The 24,143-nt window shown below is 42.7% G+C and overlaps 1 protein-coding gene across 2 annotated transcripts in view; it reads right to left on the bottom strand.

Annotated features, from left to right (window-relative positions):
- grik2 (glutamate receptor, ionotropic, kainate 2) overlaps nt 1-23,078 on the bottom strand; it is a gene marked incomplete at both ends in the record, with an annotated part of 369,944 nt that extends 346,866 nt beyond the window's left edge. For both annotated transcript variants that reach the window (XM_080472373.1, XM_080472374.1), the window contains one exon: nt 22,961-23,078. In XM_080472373.1, coding sequence (XP_080328499.1) covers nt 22,961-23,078 — 118 coding nt within the window. The remainder of the gene's footprint in view (nt 1-22,960) is intronic.
- Between the last annotated feature and the right edge of the window lie 1,065 nt (nt 23,079-24,143).

The raw sequence follows: 24,143 nt of genomic DNA, 5'->3' as shown, positions 1-24,143 counted from the left end.
AGTGATGCACCCGGTGCTCTCCTCACTCACGAATCAATGTGATGTTCGGGACATGATTCAGCCTGAGGCCAAAGGCAACCAAAGAGTCACCGCCTCTGTAATTACATTAATGCCTTTTAAAAACAGCAACGCAGCATCCAGCAAGCCGTACACAGCCCCTAGCACCAGAGACAGAAGGCCTCAGTGTCTGACCGTGAAGAATACGGAGGAAAACAATTTCCGACCAAAACTACACATCTGATGTGAGGAAACAGTTTATTAAAACTTGTTGAGGATTAAATTGCCTGTAGACTGTTTCTGTAAGAAGTAATTCTTGATCTGATGAGCAAGAAGGAATTATAAAATTGTGTTTTTTCATACGAGTCAGAGGAATATAAATATAAAAAAATGGTTTTGTTCCACCTAAAAGCTCAAAGCAAAACATTTCCTGAGTAAAATCAACAAAAACAGTGGGTAGATAATCAATATTAAGATTTACAGAATGACATTAAATGTTTTCATACAGAGACAGCTACCACAGCTAGCTACAGTCCTACAATACCACTTTGTGCCACCAGGTGGTGCATTAAGTCACTTTCCCTCTCCTCGTGCAGTGATTCCATAAAGAAAAGAAGCAGCGACAGATTCCTCCAGGATGTAAATTGACGCGTTCTCATCAACAAACTGCTGAAAATGTGTGACTCACTACTGTCACCCAGTTCACAAAAGGGAAAATACCTGAATCTTATGGACTGAACAGTCAAAACAATAGCTGAGTAGGAGATGGAGAGAACCACTCTTGTTTCCACATTCATGAATCTATGTAAAATTCAGGTTTTGAGTGTTGCATATATTTATGAGGGAAAAGAAACAACATTTGAATTGAAACACAAGATGACTTGGGTCATTTTGTGTTGCTGCAATGGCTCTAGTTTATGTTGTATTTATGCGTGTTATGGCACTAGAAAGTGGGTGGGATACAGCAAGGAGGATTTAATATTCTGTCACTAACACGAGAAAGTGTAGGGATTTAGGAGAGTTTCACTTAGTCATACCGAGACAACCAGGTAAGATCACCTTCTGACCTGCAGCTCAATGTGGTGTCCCTGGTCTCCAGTTGTCAGTATCTTATCAAAAAAGTGTTCAGAGCTGAGGTTGTGAGTCAGCACACCTTTGGAGGTCCAGTGGAGTCCACCTCTGGACGGGTCAACGATGTTTTACCGGAGAAAGGGAAGCTACACTAAGCTGGTGGTCATAATGTTATGGCTGGTCTGTGTATCAGTTACTGGAATGGTAATGAGTAGTAAGTAATTTCCTTTAGGTCAAATCTCACTTAACCCTCTAAATTTTCAAGCACACTGTAAAAACAGACAATTCATCTTACTTGCTATAAAATCTATAGAATAATTCATTCAGGAGCTCAGCACTGATTATCTTCTGACAGCAGGTGGAAACATGTAATCCTAGTTTCACAGTCTAACAAGAAATCTATGCTTGCAGAACTTGCACAGCTTGAAATGCACTTTAAACAGGGTCAGGTTCCAGGTTTTGTCCTGGTCTCTGCAATCTGCCCACTGACTTATCGGACTCATGAATCAATTAAAGTGGAGAGCTGAGAAAGAGCAGCAGTGTTTTACAAGCAGCAGGAACGCTCGGAGACGCCGCCGCTGCCGCCACAGCAGCCTCTCACCATGTGGATGACACTTCAATCTAAATACGAGCTAATGAAAGACCCGCCCCGGCACTGAGGACATTATTGACATATAATCCCGGCCCCTGGGAGAGGGAAGCCATCGTTCACCATCCACAAGCCCATCTAAACAGCCTGAAATTTTAATATGACATTTTAGAGAATTGGATTTATGGCGTATCAGCAGAAACTCAGACGATTGACAGATAAGACTTGGAAAAGGGGGAGAATTGGCGTGTGTGTGTGTGTGTGTGTGTGTGTGTGTGTGTGTGTGTGTGTGTGTGTGTGTGTGTGTGTGTGTGTGCGTGTGTGTGGGAGGGGGGGTTGTCCCTGCGGCGCTGCATTCGACCATCGATTTTCCTGCTGGATTATTATTCCAGTTTCTTCAGCGACTGGAGGCAGGATACAGGCGAGAGTCTACCTTCCCCTCAGCAAGATCATTCTAATTCATAACCCCTTCCAAATGAGTTATTGACTTGGAGAGGCTCCTCTGCCAGTCTCAATCAGAGGCTTTTACTTACAACGTACACAGCGCTGGTCTCCCAACACCTGTCTCTCAAGCGGAGGGAGGGGAGATAGAGACATCTGGAAAGCTCAGATGGAAAGAGATTGCTTTCAGGTGATGGGACACCCTTCTCACACAGCCGCTATTCATCACGGGTTTCGCTTCATGCACAGGCGCTTGTGAGAGTCTGCAAGCATGATCACAATCTCACCCAGGAGAAGCCATGTTTCCAGGTTCAGACAGGGTTTAATAATTGTTATTGTGGTCCAGCAGTCCACACCAGTCGGCTGGCTTCTCAGCCAAAACCTCCAAACTGCCTGGAGCTACAAAACATTTTACCTTTCAATATGAAGAAAACACAGTTTATTATTCTTATGAAGAATACATTTAAATGATCAATATCAACTGCGCTTTATGTCGCATTAAGTGTTTTCACCATTATCGTTCATTGTCTGGTCACATGCTGTGATGTGATCAATACTTTATCCGACAAAACACTGAACTATTTGTTTAATTATAAATCAGAAAGTCACCGGAAAATACCAGATTCAACAAACTCAGTTAAAATTGTTCCCAGGTACAGATCAGTACTGGAGAAGGCCTAGTACACAACAACATTAACCACTAAACCAGGTTCTACTCAGGAGGAGCATCAAACCTCTTCAAACATGGACAATTTAAGGTTTGGGCTTTTTTTTTTAAATTGTATGACTATACAAAAGGAAATGGCTATTAGGATTTGTCTCCTGGGGACCATGAATTCCAGTACAACATTGAACGGTTGTCGTTTTGATAGTTGTTGAGATATTTACATCTAGACCAGGCCGTTGAACCATCCGATCAATACGGCCAACCCAGGAGCCACACAGCTACCATCAATAAAACAATGCAGGATATTTTTTTTGGAATCCCAAGGAACTCCATAGAATCCTAAGTTACACTTGAATCAATAATCCTACACAAACAAACATGTTCTCACTATTAGAAAAACACAGCTGGCCACTGGTAGAAAATGTCTTCCTGTTCTGATTAATCCTCTTTGTTTAGACGGTCCAAGCTGCTATTCTTTCTTTCAAGTTTTCAACAGCAGAAAATTGCACACAACTGACTTAAACTCAAAGGACAACATTGGCAGTACTGCAAATACCTGCTAAAGGTACGTCGTTAAAGGGTACAAACTGAAATTGGAAAATATTTTTTTTAAAAAGATGCACGTTTATGTTTTATGTCACTTTCCTCAAAGAAACCTTCGTCAGGAGGCACAACAGTTCAGGTTTTAAACATTAGATAAGCCTAATTTGAATTATTTTCTGGAATAAAAGATGGATATGGTGCGGTGGAGACTCCACCTCGAAACTTCAGGGACATAAAAGATGAGCAGCTAACATCTTGGAGCTGGCTGACAAAGCCCACCTTCAGATTATCATGAAGTCATAGCTGATTGATGAAGCAATGAATCAAATAGCACAGAAAACCTGGGTGACATAATAGTGGAATGTGGCTCAGATAATTAAAAAATGGGAGTTTGTTCAATTGGCCATGACGCACAATGCCAAGTTTCTCCCAATGAATGGTGAGCATCCTTCATGCTATTCACTGACACTGATTGGTATTGGTGAGTTTTATTCATGATTGTTTGAAGCACTTTCAGACGGCCGAAGCAATTAGAATGCACAACGATGAGTGACCTGGAGGACGGCATCAAACACAGGATTTCTTTATCACAGACTTCTATTAGTGTGAGGATGAAAGTCAACATTTACACCCAATGATTACAACCATTGGATCAAGCAGCTTGTGACTAAACCTACCAGAGTAATATTGTTGTGGGTAAATATAGACTCTAACAGAATGTGCATGTATGGCTAAATGTGTTCTTTTATCAGGAGGGTTTTTCGACTATTTCATTTTGAATGTGACCTTTATCACTAAAACAATGGATTATTCAAGTTATATAATCCATCCATCCATTTTCTCCCGTTTAACCGTTTCTGGGGGTGTCAGTCTGAGCACCGTCACACACAGGAAGGTGGTGGTGAGCGCACGGGAAGGTGGTGGTGAGCGCACGGGAAGGTGGTGGTGAGCCCACGGGAAGGTGGTGGTGAGCCCACGGGAAGGTGGTGGTGAGCGCACGGGAAGGTGGTGGCGAGCCCACGGGAAGGTGGTGGTGAGCCCACGGGAAGGTGGTGGTGAGCGCACGGGAAGGTGGTGGCGAGCCCACGGGAAGGTGGTGGTGAGCCCACGGGAAGGTGGTGGTGAGCCCACGGGAAGGTGGCGAGCCCACGGGAAGGTGGTGGTGAGCCCACAGGAAGGTGGTGGCGAGCCCACGGGAAGGTGGTGAGCCCACGGGAAGGTGGTGGCGAGCCCACGGGAAGGTGGTGGCGAGCCCACGGGAAGGTGGTGAGCCCACGGGAAGGTGGTGGTGAGCCCACGGGAAGGTGGCGAGCCCACGGGAAGGTGGTGGCGAGCCCACGGGAAGGTGGTGGTGAGCCCACGGGAAGGTGGTGCCCGGCGTGGGACCACTACCTTGAGATTGCGAGTCTGATGCTCTACCAACTGAGCTAGCCGGGGGTAAGTTATATAATATATAGTAAAAACAATAGGTTGTATGACTGCTTCCCACAAGCGTCTTGATCCCCTCCAGTAGTTGGTTGTAGTATCATTCTACCTCAGTGTTTTGTGACCATCTTTTTAGGACAATTTTAGTTCCTCTGACCCTCTGACCTTGTTGAGAAGGTGGACTGAGCTACTAACCTTGGAATCGCCCCCGACTGATGATGAAAATATACACCCACTTCATGTTCAAGATCGTTTCTTCTCATCAGTTTGGTTTAAAATATGCAGAAGATACAGCAGCACCAGTTGCTGACGCTGCTGAAAAGATAATATTTGTATTAGAGGTGTTATGTTATGTGTAGTTTGATCACGAATCTTGTGTTCTATATAAATTCCTTGAGCTGACTTGTTTAGGGCCTGACTCACTAAAGCTTTGCATGGATAACAATAGAAACGCATCTTTTGCAAACACTGCACTGTACATGCACACCACAGCCATAGTCGGTAGTCAATCATCATCCAATCCCTGAATACTGCTGTATGCACGTGTTGTCGCTCTCATTCTTATAGTCGATTAGCTGCTAAATGCAATATATTTGTACAAGCATACAATTTAGCACGCTATTTACAGGATGCTAGTAAATCAGGCCCTGAGAGTCGCGACCAGCAATTAGTTCCCACAAAAGCATCCCCGAATCATTGGAATGATGTTTTTAAAGCCCTGAGAGATTTGATGTTCAGCGAACTAACAATAGTCATAACAATGAAAATCAGCATTTGCAGAGTGAGTCTGAATCAGCAAAAAAAAAAAGTAATTTATTTCAGCCATTGCCCTCAAGGTCACAAAGTCTTCATGGTGCCAGGATGTAGCTGTAAGTACTCAGTGACTGGAATGTAGGACAAACCATGAGGATACCACAGTGAGAGGACGGCGTGTCATGAGGCGTCCCGGCTCGTGTTACTGCCAGAGTGATCCGGGGAATGGATCTGGTCACTGGCGTCCTCGGTGAGCTCCAGGACAGCAGGGACACGAGAGGTCACCTCCAACTCCAGCCTCAGTCAGCATCTATAACTCAGCTAATTACATCCACATGCATGCCTTACTGCTCCCAAACAACAGAGGTTAAGCTGCCGGGAAGCAGCAAGGACTCACAACAATCATTTCATGAGCTGTATGAGCCATCTTTAGTATCATGAGCCCAAGAGGACGGTGGCATGACAGTAGAGAGCTGAGCCATATCAGAGAAACACACAGAGCACGAGGGCTTAACGCCTCACCACAGCTCACCAGTTTCTGCTCTTTGTTCCTCAAAATAGTCAAATGATATATTGCAATATTAAACCCATGTAACTGATTTTGCCAGCTTGAGATAGTTTCAAATTTCTATAAACCAACTATGAGTGAAATGTGAATATTTTAAGCAGCTTAGTACTGATTTAAATATATTTACCAGCAGTGTGCTGGCTGTGGGCCAAGACACAGTGTAATGCTCACAAAGCCACCACTGCTAAACTCAATTTAAGAAAGCTGATAATTCAGACTGACAGCGCTAAGGCAAATAAAGTCATTTAGCTAAAATATTTCATTTCCTCAGCACAGAAAGCTGCAGCGATATGAGAAGACACGGAGAGAACACGAAGAAAGAAGAAATTAGGCAACAAAAACAACCGGCGGACCAGTGCAGTGAGTCATTTCCCTTTCTGCTCAATATCTGAGGACATTCATGCTTTTACTTGAGAGTGGGATTTGAAAATTAATAGAGCTCCACACAATGCTGCCAAGCAAATAGAAATCTGAGGAGTAGGATGTTGGAGCTAGTGCTGGAATCCATCAAACTATACAGGATGTACATCAATGTATAAAGCTCTTAACTGTGTGGTTGTTCACACTATAGCACAATCAATCTGTTTAGATTTCAGATTTTTGTAAAAAAATAGGATTAATTCAAAATACTTAGCCACCAAAACGTGGTGCTTTAGTCTCAATCACATGAAATACTGTTCATGATGACCTCATAAATTGTCTTCAATTATTCTAAGTTGGTCAGCATCCAGCTGAGCAAACCGTTAAAACTTATGACAACTAATCTCGTTTTTCAAAATCATCAGCGTTTCATAAATGTCTATTTAAATGAATATTGTGAGTAAGTTGAAGGAAAATAAATATAATTTTAACATGTGCTGTTTTTAAGGATACTTCTTACTTCGTAGAAATATTGTGAAATGTTCAAATATGAATTGAAAAGTAGAATAACTTCACATGGTACTTCTATTAAAGGTGATGAACGACGTGATTTGGATGTGACGTGATTAACTGCTGCATCAGTGACGCCTCGGCTCTCAGTACTGTGTTATTACTGTTCCTGAAACGCTGCGATCTTTGCTGGATAGATAACACAACAACATGAACAAGTACAGTCAATGTCCTCCTTGTCATGTTACTTAAAAAAAAAAAAAAAGACAAAAGTGGGACTTCCTGCCTGTGTCCATTTACAGGTCGGTGAATGTACTTAATTGTTAGCTTTGCAATTAATCATGTTTTTGTCCTTGTCTTACTTATGTAAAGCTAACAAAGCAATAATTAAAATGATTTTAAATAAATATACAAAACAAATTACGCTTTGACTTCACTTTTATCAGAAAATGCAACAGACATGGACATTTTCCAGAAATGTCCATGTCTGTGTAAAAGAAACTGTTAATGCAGTAAGTCATTTGTAGGAAAAGCTTCTGAAGCAACTTTGCTTGGCCAAAACATCCACACTGGGCTTCAGGCATTCTTCTATCGAGTTCTAGAGCATCACAAAGGAACGTTTACCAGGCCATGATTCCAGTGTCTTTTCTTGAGGCCAATAATGTGTGCAAACAGTCTGAGGTTGTGGTGAAAGACGTATCTGACCAGGACCTTGTATCATTTAAAGTCTCCGTCTCAGCTGACAGCAGTAGAAGGACAACAGAGCTGATCAGAAAATGTCACATTGATGAAAAGACACGGCGAGTCTTCAGCCAGACATCCTCTAGCATGCAGCTCTGCTGCAGCTTCTATCAAGCACCTTGTAGAGAACTTCAGCTCTAAAGTTAGAACCATCATTGATACCATAGCGCCAGTCAGAGCTAAAGTAGTGTGTGATAGGAGGACAGCTCCATGGAGGAAGAAGACACTGGTTAAGGCCCAAAAAAGACAATCTAAGCTCCACCTTCATTAGGACATGTCCAAAGAAAGGCTTGGCATGTAGAAGCTAGAATTAAAAAGGGCCAGACAATGGTTCTTCTCTGAGGTTCTCAGCAAACACAGTACTAATGCTGGTACTTTGTTTAGTGTTTAGTTTCTTACACAACTCCATGCTTTTGTGGCTCAAAACAATGAGCTGAATGTTTTCCAGTCTGGATTGAGGTCAGAGCACTGAAACACTCTGATTAAAGTGCTGGAGGACGTCTCCATGAGCAGGGACACGTTCACTGTCTCACTTTGACTCTGACTGGGTCTTAGTGCTGCTTTGGACACAGTTGACCACAACATCCTGCTGGACCCAGTGGAACAATGGTTGGAACTTCTGGCTCTGCACTCAGTGGCTTTAAATCCTCCTGGCAAGATGGCGCTATTCTGTGTCAGTAGCTGATTGTGAATGTGAGCAAATGATAATCACTTGTGGGGTTCCTCAGGGCTCCATCCTTGGGCCCTTTTATCGAACATCTCCGTGCTCCCACTGGCTCAGATCATGGAACATTAGAACATCTCTTCTCAGAATGACCAGACGACACTCAGCTCTATATATCAGTGTCAGTGAATGACCACGCCCCCTGATACCGGCTGAGGAAATGTAGAAATGAAATGAAGGAGTGATGAGTCAGCACTTTTTACAACTCAACCCAGAGAAAACTGAGCTCATTGTTTTTGTCCCCAAAGAAGAAAGGTTAAAGGTCAGTGCTCATCTTGACTCCAGGTCACTCAGGACATCAAATCAGGCAGAAATCTGGGTGGAGTTCTGGACTCCACCCTGAAATTCAACAGCCACATTAAGACAAGAACCAAATCAGCTTCCGACCATCTGAACAATACTGAAGAATCAAAGGATTTCTGAGCAACAAGATTCTGAGAAACTTCTTCTGCTTTCATTTTCACTGGAACGGAGTGTTTACAGGCCTCAGGACAAAATCTGTCAGACAACTACAGCTGATCCAGAACGCTGCAGTCAGAGCCCTCACCCACACAAAGAGGGTGGAGCACATTCCCCCACCACACTGAGGATGGAGCACATTACACCACCACACTGAAGGTGGAGCACATCACCCCCACCACACTGAGGGTGGAGCTCATCCCCCCTGCTCCACCCTCTCCACTGGCTCCCTGTGTATCAAAGGATTGACTTCAGAATGTTCTTCTGCTCTAGAAAGCTTTGAATGGTCTCGGCCTAAATCATCTCAGATTGACTTGTAGAAGATCAAAGCTCCAGACCTCTGAGGTCATCAGGAAGAGGTTGACTCATTATTTGTTTTAATGTATTTCTTTAATTTCTTCTAAAGCCTTAATGTATTTCTTTATTCTGTATTTCTTTAATTTATTTTATTTCTTTGTAAAGCTCTGTGAGTTGCCTTGTGTTTGAATGGTGCTCTATAAATACATTTGCCTTGCCTTGCCTTGCGTTTTGAGTGCTGAAGAAGATCAGCGAAGAAGCAACTTTCCATTTTCAGCCTGATTCTCTTGTGGCTGTTGTTCATGTGGCCTGGGATCGCGAGAATCATATCATCAGTGTAAAAGAAATCCTTGTGCATAAGAACTATCGAATACCAGCTTACGTTATGCGGTTGGACACGAAAAAAGTAGAGACGAAATTTGAATTCCCCTCCAGATAAAAAAATGTCTTCTCAACTGGACCCAGGGATGTGAGACATGAAGCCTGAGTGTCTCCTGGCTCAAACGAGGGTTCGATCTGGCCTGGGGTCATTTTGCAAAATAGGAAAATGAAAAGACAGACTTGACCTGTAATTTTCAATAAAATTAACTGTTGTACCTAATTTACCTTTCAAGGTTGTTCGATTTTAGGAGCATTAAAGATGCAGGTTGCACCAATTTTGGAGAAAGTGTAAAGTTGTTCATGACTGACTGAACACAAACAAAGTGAATTAAAGTGAATCATTTTGTCTTTGTTCATATTTCTCCATTTGTCTTGCTAGTTGGCCTGAGTATATTTAACTAAAAGGAGTTTGTCGATGGAAGAAAGTCCTTTTATGGTGAACTTGTCACTAGTTCCACAATCATTAAAACATGTTTGAAAAACACTCTGATCTGGACCTGCTGGATGAAAAGGACTGCTTGGCTTCCATTGAATTTTGATGATTTCCTTCTGTTCTGTTCTTCTTACACGACCCATGCTGCTTTCTACAGGTGGATTCGTTGCATCCTAATTCCAGGTACATTTTCCCAAGGACTTTGTGTTTATAGAAATGTAAAATCAGAGGTTTAACACAAGGTTGAACCCTGAGTCTTATTTTTACTTTAGCTCTCACAAAGAGACGAGCGATGAGAACGCCCAACCTTATAAAAGCCCAGCGCGTTTTTTTTTACATCTATTTAAATAAGGCCAGTAAAAGTGCCCTCCTTAGTAGGAAATCATCGTAAACTGGGGAGAACAAGTGAAGGGGAAGTGCCTCCATAGAGGAACGTGTTCTTTGCTGGTAAGGGCATAAAAAGAGTCACTGACACATCACACGCTTGAGTTGCCCTCAATGAAGGATGATACGCTGAGTGTTGCCAACTTCTTTCCGTCTCAGCAAACATGCCTACTGGCTGAAAACAGGTTCCCAAGGACTGTAGAATAATGGATATACACACCCAGGCTGTCTTCCCCCGAGAGGAATTTACATTCAGTAAGGCTGCGAGACATTAGTTATAGATCTGATACACAATGTCTTCCAGTATTGTGATGGCATTATGACGTTTGGTATATAAACACTGCCGTTGATGTCTTTGTGTTTGTGCCTCTGAATGACAATGTCCTCTTGGACCAACTTCAGAGAAGCAAGGACAACTCACACATGCAAAGGAAGAACATGCCAACCATATCACGTACCTGAACTATAAACTGTTGCCTTGGAGATTTACCAATCACACAAAGATTTATCAACGCTTGTCTAATTAGCATGTAAACCCACTGGACTTCTCATATAACTGTAATGGACTGTGTCTTCTGACATCTTTCTATCTAAAACATATTCTGCAGCAGTTTGACCTTCAGCAGCTCGTCCATCGGATTGGACCAGGCAGGCCATTACTGAGCTTTAGCTCCATGAACCTGGAACCACTTCAGCTCTTCTCTTTCCATTGACCGTTTTTAAGAGACACTGAGCACTGCAGGCCGGGAACGCCACACAAAAGTTTTAGTTGTGGAGAAGCCAGACCAGTTCTCCAGCGTCTCAGTGTGGTCTTTGTCAATCATTACAGTGTCCATATCGTACTTCCAACAAATTTACTTTCAGAACAAAATGTTTATTTTCTAAGTCCTGAGCTGATTTTAACCTTCTGTTCAAGAAGCAGTGCTGTTGTGGTGGTGAGAGGCGTTTTCTGAGTTACCTACAAAACCATTCTTATTTGTGGTATTTTCTGTGCTGTACTTCTTCTTAGGTCTTCTTAGGTAATCGAATGGATTTATGTCTTGCTTGTTGCTGTCTGTCTCTGTCCTATACTTTTCAATGCTCTACCCCCTAACCCCAACCGGAACAGCAGAAAGTCTCCACTCGTCTGGTTCTGAAGGTTTCTTCCTATTAAAGTTGAGCTTTTTTTTACCGTCTCATTGGATTAACTCACATGGAATTGTTGGTTCTTGTTGAAATTACTGTATTTGACGCTACATAAATGAAATTGAATTGAATCAAATTGAATTAAGTAATGAGCTACTTAAGCGAATCTCTTCTGTTGCTGTTCTGTTTTCTGCAGCTTTGACTTTGTGACAGATCATCCCATATAGTATGTTGCACAATCTATTGGCATGATAATGAATGTTCATGTTCAATCTCGTTGCTCCTCCTTAACTGTCTGTACTTTTCTGAACATTCCTGCTGCTGATTGAAAACACAGATGTGTTCATTTTATTCCAACAAAAGAGCTTCAGACAGCTGACCTGTGGATGCTTCCAGACCGTGTCATGTATGATTGCTTCACTGCTTATCGTTTGTCCTCCCTGTCCTGTGGTTGTTCTAACTCCCATCTTCAGCAGGGACATGTGATGAGGCCACCGTGCATCATGTCACCGATTCCCATAAACTGGCCTCATTCTCTCAGCATTACAAAGCTCTAATCACATGCCACTGCATGTAATGTAAAGCGTATCTGAACGTGTGCCAGAGCAGCTGTGCATACACTGTACGCTTGCTTGCATACAATCTAAGTGTCTCTTTGCCATCATGCATATTTAGATCATTTGATAGTGCTTTTCGGGCTGAGTCGGCTTCACAGTAGGTTCAACACCGTTGCTGCTGCAGCATGTCGTCCACACATGTTCGCTGATCGCTTTGGTAAAGTTCATGTCGACGTCCCCAACGTCACAAAGCCACCGCTGCTTTTGTGCAGCCGTGCCTGCTGTTAATTGGTTTACAGAGAAATGTGGACGCACTCTTGAAACCAGCCATTTTGCACAGGTTGTGAGTGAAAGACCTTTCCCGCGAAGCACTTACTGGTGGGAGAAGTGCTGATGGCGGAGTATATAAACTCCATTTCCACTGTGGAGAGGGATAATGAACACAAAGGCACTTGAAGGAGAGCAGCAGTGAATTTCAGTCTAAAAATACAAAAGCCTTGTGCTCAGCATTATTGGTTTTGTATAGATGCACATTCTGGAAAGACGAAACGGATTCATGTGCAACTTCATATCCGTCATGATCAGAACGCAAAGAAAGCTCAGGATCATTTTCAGATACCATTTGTGCTATTGACTTAATGAAACTGGAAAAACTAATAATTTTATTGTTCGAAGTAAAATGTCTTATTACTCTGCAACTGCCCAAGGCTTTAGGTCTTCAGCACAATTCCCTCTTTCTTTAATTTGAATTTAATTTGTTGTGAGCTAGTCTCTCAGGCATCAAACGTCCACCACGCCTCCATACAAAATAAATGAAAAAATAAATGCAGGAAATTGATTTCCCCTTTTTAAGGTCTCCCCGTTTTTAAAAATAAAAAAACCTGGTTCCGTCGAATCAGATTAGTTTCCTCTGATTGAGGTCAAATGTAGTTCAACCAGTATGCTTCTAATTGAAATGATAGCTCCAGCGCTAGCTCCGGATAACCTTGACTTCTAACACGCCGTCGTATTCAGCTTGCTAATTCAAGTAGGGAAGATGTGGAGCCGGTAAACAAATTACCGGAAAATCTGCCATTTGAGCGTGGAGATCTGCCTGCGCCTGGCGCATCGAGTGCACGGGCGCGTCGCTGGAGGAGCATGAATATGATTGGAGATTGTAAGATTAGGTACGGGGGGGGGGGGCCTCTTTGGAGATGTGACGGCTCCTACTCTTACTGTACAGATAACTGGCGCTGCTGATGAGTCTGCCATCCACAACCTCAGCTTCCATCTGTTCTGCATACATATTAAAGGGAGAGCTGGGAAAAAATAAAAGTGGGGGCTGGGGTGTCGTTGGGAGCAGTGAGGAGTGCTGGCCTGTTAATAAGTACACCACTCACCTCTAAACCTAATTAGTTTAACCTCCACATCAACGCTAAACTAAAATGAGCCAAAGTGTTAAGAGCAGGGCTGGATATTCCTTGCTAACCTACAATTAGGTGCCGTGAAAGTGTGAAGAGTTTAAGGAGAGAAAAATCTGTGCTCAGACTGTATCTGGTAATTCAAGAGAGAGCAGATCACAGGTCGGCAAATTAGAGAACTTCAGGATGGCGGCGGCGGGTCTGTAAGTCCTCAAGGTGGCCACATTTTAATTAATCCTCCTGACTGTCATTTGTCCTGGAAATCAAGGAAAATGCAAAAAGCTTCCCACAAACACAGAAATGACACAAAAACACTAAAGTCACTGAACTGTTAATACAAGAGCAGTGGTGATTCTGTAACACAGAAATACACTGAAAACAGACCAAACAAACTCAGCACAGATCCAGGATCATGTTCTCTTTGCTTTTCTCTGCTGTTGGTCCCGAAGACAGAGGAAGAAAAGCCAGAACAAGGTTAATAACCCTGCAATCCTCTGTTGTTGACATCAGTGTTTCAGAGTTTCACCCACAAAGACGTTGAGCGAGCGTTTTCACATTCAGTCGTGATGGCAGCCATTAAAATCACCAGCTTTGTGTGGATGGAGCCCTTAGAAATCCTTCATGCGGACACCGATAAAGCCATCTCCACGTGGACGGGACCTGAATTCAATCCCAAACTCCAAAGGTGTTTTTCAGTCCCAGGTTCAATCTCCCACCTCCATGTCAAAGTGAAATCTACGTCTTTTCACTTTTAGACTAACTTCAGAAAATACTCTTGATAAATCCACCAGTTAGAAAAGCGTTTAAATAATGAAGCTGTACAGAAGTTCATTTAGACCCACAATAACATTGTCAAATCAAATCACACCTTTTTAACTTTTTCGTTTCAGAAACAATTTCTGTTTACACGGACGATGGAGTCGCATGTTGGGCCACTAGTGGGTGCTGTTGGTTGTTTTTGTAATGAAAACACATACACATGGCGCACAGAGAACAATAAAATAAACAATAAAACTACAAACATTAACAATTGAAGCACACTGACGTCCGTATGGTCCGACAACAAAGTTGGATTATTGTTTGTATTTAAAAACAAATTTCTGTTGTTTGTTGTTTTTGTTTATTAGTAAAAGCGTTGCCTGTCAGGCTCACTCGTTCCTGCTTGCCTCTTTCCAGCAGTCTGACTGTGTCATACTGCAGCTCTGTGTGGAGCACGCAGACATGAGATCCCTCCACCATAAACAAAGCAAACAGGCTCATTTTTCTCAAATGTTTGACTAATGCTCAAGTCATGCATGCAGCAGCATCCTCTGCTTTGTGAGTTGAGTTCTTTCTCTGTTTCTCTGGCGATGCCGCGTCTCTGCTGGGTTCTGCTTTAGACCCTCGAGGGTTTTCATCACCATCCCCTCTGAATCTTCAGCGTGGATTCATATTATAATCACAACTGCTGAGGCCCTTCTGCCAAATTCTCTCTTTAAGTGATGCAATCTGCTTTGATGTAAGCTTTTCTGACTGGACTCACGATCCATAACCTGCTTCTTTCCTTGTTTTCCATCCGTTTTTTCTCCCATCATGACTATTGATTATGTTTAAGATTTCATCTGTTGGTGCTCGAGCTTCAGTTGACTTGAAACGCTGCTCCTCGATACACACCAAGAGGGAAAACACAGCCGCCAACAGATTAATCCAAAGAAACTATTCAAACTCTCAAACGCTGCACTGGGACCTGCATGCTCCCCCCATAATGTCTTACATAACTCCTGTCTATTGTTTGAGTGATTGTTATTACATTTTACATTCTCTGTAAACAAAGTCTGCTGACTGGGGCAGGCGATCACGCGGGAGGAAACACAAGAAGGATGGATTGCAGCGTTGTGCTGGCAGCGTTACTTCCCATGTGGTGAGTGTGACAACACGAGCTGTAAACACGTCGGCTGATCTCCTCGCTGCTCTTCTTTAATGTGTGATGGATCTACTGTATACCTCTGACAGACGCGAGCATCGACTTCAGAAGGAGGAACAAAGTCTTATGAATGATTGCATGTTAGATTTGTGTGTAAAAAGTAAGAGTAATGTTTGTGTAATTCCGTCTCTGAAGTCATAAAGGAGCTGTTATCTCTTTTTCTCCATCAGGAGTGTTAAACATTCGACCCGGAGGCCAAAACTGGCCTGCCAGACGATCCTATCGGGGTCGCAAGATGATTCTGTGATGTCCAAAAGTGGTAAATACTGAATATCCAATATCAGAACCAGGTTCTGAATCTCTCCCTACGATCTGTCTTTTCTCTCCTTCTGACCCCCAAAACAACCACAACAGCAGAAAGCCTCCACGTCTGATTCTGCTTCTGTTGCACCACAAATGAACCATTTCTCAAGAAAATAATCTTTTTTAAGACGAGCTGACATCAAGTGTAGAAACCAAACCTCCAAACTCAACATGAACGATGGTGGACTTAATCCCCTTTAACATGTGGAGCATCAATACACAACGTCATAACTTCCAAACAGCAGAGACAAAATGACAGGAAACACTGAATGACAAGTAAACAAACAGCAAGAGGAAACTCTCCCTTCTGTCTTCTTTCCCTCCACATCAAACCAGGGTAGAAGTCAGCTTTGTGATAAATATGTATAATATCGGCTTCATTGTGAATGGATCAGGCAGAAGAATATATTTATATTTAGCTCCTTCTTCAAAAGTGCTGACCAAACTCTGTCCTGGGGATCAGATTCCTTCGAAGGCAACGGGAATGTTATTTCTGGTTTCTGCGGTATTGAGCCCTCGTGTCTGGGTCCTGTATGTGTTCTGTTCTGTCTCTCGCTGTCTCTTTCTTTGTCTGCACTGACGAGGAGAAGGTTGTTGGAAGTGATTTTTCAATCAGACTTTCACTCTTTCCACCATCTGTCACTGCCAGACGCTGGCAGATTCAAACTCATTTGCTCTCAAGCAAATAGCAACGTTGGGCCATAAAGTAAACTGAAAGATTTCCCCGCATAAGTCCAACAAGGGGGAAGGATTTCAAACCGCGGGCTCAGAAATGCATCATTTCATACACATGTATGTACTGTATACCGTATATATAGAAAAGTAACTTCCATGTGGTCACAAAGTTTGACTTTGATGGTGGATTTGATAAATGTATGTTTATAGAAGCACCACTGCTTCTGTAGAGGTCAACCGCCCTCAAAATAGCAATACAGCTGTATAACCTGACGACTTACCAAAACTAAAGAAATGAAGTCAACTTACTGACAATTAATACAACAATGAGCACAACGCTGTCATGAATTCAGAGTTTAAATATTAGTTCAGTCTCTTTATCCACACTGATGCAGATCTGTTGAAGCAAAGTGTCTCGTTCCTGAACTGCCACGTTTATTTACTGTAAACTCAAACTCTGTTTACCTTTATACAAATATAGTTTCAGGTGGAAAGAGTAAAATGTTGTTGAGTTTTGGATATTCATGCGCTGTACATCAACCTAAATGCATTTTTTACAGTGCAATGTTTTCATTTCTGTGTAAACAGGGGAGCCTTTTTTTTGTCAAAATGTGAAAAAAAATTTTTAAGCAGATGTGGAAGTAGAAGAGTAACAATGAAGGATGTCAGAGGGTCTGTGCTGATGGAATTAAATTTACTAACATTTACCACACCATCATCTGCATGCACGCTTTTCTTATCAACAGATACTGAGTGGACCAACCGCGTGAAGGAGTTTGAATAATTAAACTTAACTGATCTCAGAATTACATAAAACAAACCAACAACTAAATTTATTGCGTTTGTGTGTGTACGCCGATTTTTAAAGAATATTGCCTTCAAGCTATTTTTTTGAAACGAAAACTGAGAAACAAAATTGCTTCTAGCAGATTGTTGTGGTGAAAACTGGGCTTAATAAACAATCCCTGCACCGGTGTGACTATCAGTGTGTTCATGGCAATTGTTAGTAACTTGATGCGAGCAGGATATTAATTACATGGTTTCCATTTCGGTAGTTCAAATCAAATTGTATTATCATATGACACACACACACACACACACACACACACACACACACACACACACACACACACACACACACACACACACACACACACACACACACACAGAAGACATTGTAAGATGTTGACTGCAAAAGGTGGTTTAATATTATAATTTGTTAATACTGAATGAATACAAAGATCCAAGCTCTTCCACCTTAATTTTATGCTGATTCAGTAATTTTGAATAAAGTTATCAATTAATTTTTTCATCAGAGGTCCTAATTAGATTCATGAGACTGATTAGACAGATACGTTCATTGTTTCCTTGTAAGACTGGTGATGACCTAAGGAGCTGAAATAAAAGCTGCAGTTGATATTAACCGTATTCATCATTATTTCAGTCCCTGAATTTGTCAGCAGAAAAGATGTAAAACCCCAGTTTTGTTGCTCGAGAGTCGTCTGGGGCTATTTTCCGTGTTTGTGTTGAATATTTAGCGTCTGAAATTTGTTTTATTTACAGCGAGGAAGCAGAGATAGCGCTGGATCTGCCTCTTCAGGAGGATTTTCTGCGGGTTTTTTTTGAGTTCATCTGTGACAACGTGAGCCTGAATGCCCTCTTCTCATTTTTAACGTGAATAACGGCTACCACATCTACACAGAGCAAAATGTGAACAAATAAATGAAAGATACTATTGTTTGGAATCTCACATTAGTAACATTCCCATGGTGTTTTTCATTGAATGTGAGCTATTGTGCTGGTTTACCCCCAGTTAGCATCCCAAGCTTTAAAATAGGGTTTCATTGAATTAATGTCAGCGATACCTTCATCAAGTACACTAGAATGAAAAGAAAGTTGATTAAGGATAGTTAGATATACTTAGATATAGTTAGATAGACTTGTATTAAGGCTGTAAAATGTTTGAAATTTTATAAAATTATGACGTCAATGAAGTTAAAACCAAAAGAAACGCCAAAGGAGCTCCACTGATTAAAACTTAAAGTTTCAGAAAAGCTCCCCTCCATGGAATCAAAGAAAATGTCATCAGCAGTGTTTGTATCCTCCGATACGTAATAGTCAGGTGTTTGTAATAATCACTAATAGAGCTAAACGGTCTTCTTCCACCTCCACCTACCGTTGGACCAGTAAAGCGGGGAAAAAAGCTAATTAGCGTATCTATTGAAGGATGCTGTGATTATCACCTCCCGTTTCATAGTTAATGCTCTCCACCACGCAGCGATCAGCGTCGCCACACAGAGTTTCTGAGCAGCTCGCAGTTTCTCCTGCAAACCTCCATATTTACAAGTCATGAGTGAAGTGCAGCCGCCTGGAGGATAATGTCAACTTTCCTGTTCAGCTATTGACAGGCAGGCTTCTGACGGAGCCGCTTCTTTCCAGAGAGGGAGTTTTTCTCGCTTCGACCGGCAACATTTAGCTTGTCTGCCCCATTAGACGGTGACCTTCATACTAATGCCGACCATGGCGAGCCGGCGCCAACGCATCCAATTCAATCTCCACTCTGCGGAGATCACAGAGAAGCCGAGCGCCTGGATAAATTGATGCAGTTATAGATACACAAATTCTGCTTGAAACTGCCTCTCTCGGACGGGAGGAAATGCATTGAGTTTCCGTGACTCTGATGAGAAATTCTGCACTTAATCCATGACTTCTCCACAGCGAAGTGGAAGTTGGATCACTTCTCCTGACCGACTCTAAACGAGCAAAGGGGGAAGCAATCTGGTTTCCAGCAGCAGCTTTTGAAGTGAATGTATTGAAATACATCCTCCTGTGAAGTTGCGCTGAATGTGACTTCTCCTCCACACAACTAATCCCATTTTCTTGACCCCACCTGTCTGCTGCACAGCTCTTTAAAGAAACTGCAGCACATTTGTTGAGGCCGGGTCACGTGTCGCTGCTGCGGCCAGCTGATCTCTATCAACCTGGTGAAAACTCACTCCTGTTATCGGTTATCCTCCGTCGACAACAGACACAATGACATCATGTGAACTGGCGTCCATCTCCTCCACATGACGCCCAGCTCTGGAGGTAACAAGTGTTTTCTTCATGATAACACCTGTGACATTCTTACCTCAAGCAGTTTTCTTCTTCTTTTGACTGGATTTCTAAATAGAAATCCAATTCACTTATCTCTTACTCTCAAATGGAACGAATGATTTTCAAGCTCCAACAAATGAATGGTCAAAGCACATCCGCAGACCCCTATCATGGGATTACCGTGTTAATAGCGAGCTCTTTATTGCCATTCTTCAGGCTCAAAGACGCTCGACAATAACAGCAAAGCTCACTTTAACGTGAAATGCATTTGGAGCAGTGAAAGGAGAAGACGGTGGCAGAAAGACGACGCTAATAAGATGAAGCCTGTTAGTCATTTCAGATTTTTCTCAGGAGCTCCGTTATTCCCCTGCAACCTTAAGACTTCTCCTGAATACCTTTTGGTAAAAAACTGGAAGTGTGAAGATCAGCTGAAGTGTTTTATTGAACACTTCCAGAGAGAATATGTGATTTTAAAAGCCCCAAACAGACCGAGACTCTGAGGGGTCGTCAGTGGAGGGCATCAACAGAAACATCTGGCTCCTTTCACTCCTGTTAGTTTGGATTCATTCGTACTGGTGTGATTTCCTTGTCAGAGCAACTCATCAGTTTGGAGCTGCTGTTTGAATCCTGGTCTCCATGAGAAGCAAGGAACAGATTCCTCTTCAGTTTAAACCAAATGTAGAGATTCAACAGGCGGGTCTCACATCCAGAACCTTAAACAGGGACTGAGCGTCCATTAGGATCACACACTCCAGCTGTTGGATACTGGACACCATTCTTTGCCACACTTATTATTCATTTATCAAAACATGTTAACCCTTTGTAAAGTTCTCCTTGAATTGTTGTGTCATTAAAGACTATTTCAAGAATTTCTTTTTCAATTATTTTAAAGACAGTAGAAATATGTTATTATCTTTATGCTTTGAGTTTTTTATTTCAAATAACAATGCTCTGTTTCTCTGAGTGACTCAAAATGATCACAAATACTTTTCTTACATATTTAAAAATATTTTATTTAGTCTCTCAGAGCATTGACAAACAGTGCTCAGACAGATCCCATATCATGCGTATCATTACCTATATTGAACATATTTATATGGCAAGGACATAAAGTTGTAATATATTTTAGCCAGCCCGAATACAGCGACAATAAAGAGTTGATATTTATCAGATTTTGGTCATCAGAGCTTCACTTTACATCAGATAGTGAGGATTTGAAAAGTTTGAAGCAGCACAAATGAAACCACTAACCACAGGATACCAAGGTGTGTTTCTGTGTTTTTTTTACACTCCACAATCTGTCTCATTTAGCCCAGAACACATCAGTGTCCAGGAAGCTGAGAAAGATTTATCAAGTTAATCACAGAAGCATGCTTCAGAGTTCTGTTCTAGGAACTGGTTTTAATCTGGACCAGTGAAGCACAAACACACCTGAGAATGAAGTGAAATGTCCCAAATAAATTGACCCGGTGAACTTGTCAGATCATCACTGAGGAAAGAAAAAGATCTGAAGATGTTGTGATGCTGATGCCATCCTGCGATCGGCTCTGTCGTCACCAGAAATGAAGAATCCAAAATTACTGAAGCACTTCAAGAGGCACTGTGGCCTTGGAACGCTGAAGCTCTGACGAGAAGGTCGAGTCTCCAGAGGATTTCTGCCGTCACAGTTGCATCACGCGGTGAAACTCCTGTCACTAAGCAACCTCAACAGGATCAGCTGGCACACGAGCAGAAAACACTCAAGTTGTGATGGAGCCAGAAAAGTAGATCTGCTATTGAATTTCTTCCAGTATTCACATCTTAGAATTCCATCTCGTCAGCTGACGACACCAAGCTGAATAGAATCCGACCACTGGATCTTTTCTCCTCCAGAAATAAAGGACGCATTAGTTGTAAGGAGCTTTTAAAGTGGGATGGGCAGTGACGCCGTCGCTCTACAAATACAAGCTCTGAAGGACGCAGGAGGGAAATATGCGGAGCCGCAGGGTTTCATGAAACACACTGAACGGTTGCATGATGGAAGAGCAGCATTCACATGCTCTGGACCAAATGAACACATCAAATTTAAGCAGTGTACTATTTGAAAATTGATGGATCTCATGTTTGACTCATTTTTCTAAAAGCAGCTGATGTTTGCAGACTCGGTACTGTGATGTGACGCATGCTTTAACATCTCACACTCAACACTTACGAAACCTTACAAATACACAGTAGAAAAACGGTGGCAGCAGCTTGCTGGAAACATCTGGACTGTGACAAAAAGAGCGTATTACACAAGACGCGTGGTCAGGTTGTGAGATTTCATCCATGGAATTCCATCTTAGCGTGCTGCTGTCATCAAGCACGGGCCTTCCTCTTTACCAGAGGAAGAGGATGGACGACGCTGTGGGGTGTTTCCCTCACCAGGTCATGTGGAGGCTGATCGTACTGAGAATTTCTTCTGCACCTAACACACACACACACACACACACACACACACACACACACACACACACACACACACACACACACACACACACACACACACACACACACACACACACACACACACACACACACACACACACACACACACACATTCAACTGAGCTCCATCGGCAAAAGACAATGAATAAGGAAAGAAGTGTTTGTTGTTGAAGGTTTCATTACTCTTCTATCCAAAGCCAAGACTGTTTGGTGAAAATCTGCAGATTTATGTCAATTGTGCCTTTCCTTAATAACTGAAAAGAGAAGCCAAATAAAAGCTATCATATTATCTTGTATGTTTTGTGTCAGAACTCGTTTCTCATCTCTTTCGCCTCTACCAAGCATTACAGAAAGTGAGTTACTCAAAAGCACAGTGTATATAAAAAGATATGAGACAACATTTCCATTCAAAGAATCAGTGCTGCTGTCAAAGCCTGTGGAAAATATTTACAGAGTGACCGTGTTACAGTGGCAGAGCTGGAGAAATATCTTGTATTTTAAAATAAACTGGGGTTCAAATGTTGGCCAAACACTTCTCTTACAGCCAAATAAAATATTGATGACAAATGTGAAATGTGTACAAGATGTGGAGGCATAGAAGGAAAATGCATACACTTCTTTCTTTACAAAACACTCAGTGCTCTTACTGCAATATTCAATGAATAAATCTGTTTTTCTTGCACTATGAAAATCAACATCACAGCTCAAATCTCCACTGCCAACATGCAGAGTTGTTATCCTGCACTTGAAACTTCCTAAATAGCAACAAGTCCCATGCAGACAGCTCACTCATGGCTCCCTGCTGCCTCGCAGGTCTGCCACACACTCACTGCTTCTGGCAGCTTTGTAAAAACTCTCAGGAGACACAAACCTCCCCAGATTCACCCAAACAGCCTGCAGACCCACTCTGCACACACCGCCACTGTTCCCCACAAGTGGTGAGAGGAAAGTTAGTCTCCAACAGGTCTGGGTTAGAGCGGAAACAGCAGCAGGGAAAGTTTGAGGAGCACATGAGGATGGAAAAAGGACTCACCGAATCTCAGGACGTGTGGCATCCCATGACTAAATCCCACACAGTTTAAAAGCAGCAGTAGAAGCCTGATGGAGCACCTGAATCTCGCCTTCAAGACCAGCCGGGAGGAAATCTTCATGGTGCTTGATTTTTAATTCCCTGACTCGGTATATTCCCCAGATTGTTTTGGTCTGTTTTTCTTGTTCTCTTCAAGTCTCCTATATAACGTGAATCCTGGTGAGCTCTCAGGATCACGGCATGGTTTTCACCGGCGGGCTGAGCTGCGCGTCTCCAACATCCATTTGGGAAAAAAAAAAGAAGAAAAGAAAAAAGGCGAAAATTACAAGCAAATATCACTGCGTGTCCAGATCACTGCGCCAAGAAGAGACAACAGCCGTCGGACTCAGCTGAGGAGGATGATGATGGTGATGGTGAAGAAGGAGAAGGAGGTGGTGGTGGTGGAGGGGGTGTCGGGGCGTCCATGTTAGGCAGGGCAGGGCTTGAAGAAATCCATTTACTGAAAGACAAAGGCAGAGATTGAGGAGGAGAAGCGGCAGTAGCACCTCCGCCAGCCCGAGCTTCTCCTGCTGCACTGCCGCACAGGCGAGCTGACGTCGAGCCAACACACACACACACACACACACACACACACACACACACACACACACACACACACACACACACACACACACACACACACACACACACACACACACACACACACACACACACACACACACACACACACAAACACACACGCTCACACACCGCGCGCAGACAGGCACTAGTGGAGCGGGAGCGCACAGGACGGATCGGGCATGTTTCCCCGCGACTCTCCGGTCACACTTCGCCCTTTGATCTGCACTCTCTTCCTCCTCCTCCTCCCCCTGCTCCTTTTTCTCAAAGTGTCACTCCTTCCCTCCACTCGGTTCTCCCCCCTTCCTCCCCCCTCGTCCCCTTATGTGATGACGGTCAACACGGCCGCTTTTCACCTCTCAGATTTTCGCTCCTTGGTTCGCTTCGTTTTGTCGTCAGATTGATATAAATACATATATTTCTCTCTCCCCAAAAAAGAAAAGAAAAAGCCAAAAATAAGAGAACCAGATGAATTAAAAATGATCGCTTGGACTCGAGGGAAAGCAGACCTGTCACTGCGCACTCAGTCTGATGAATAGCCTCTTCTCATCCCCTCGTTTAGACTTTA

This window comes from Lipophrys pholis, assembly GCF_963383615.2.
Source record: "Lipophrys pholis genome assembly, chromosome: 9".
Classification (NCBI taxonomy): Eukaryota; Metazoa; Chordata; class Actinopteri; order Blenniiformes; family Blenniidae; genus Lipophrys; species Lipophrys pholis.
This window is presented reverse-complemented; position numbering and strand designations above follow the sequence as displayed.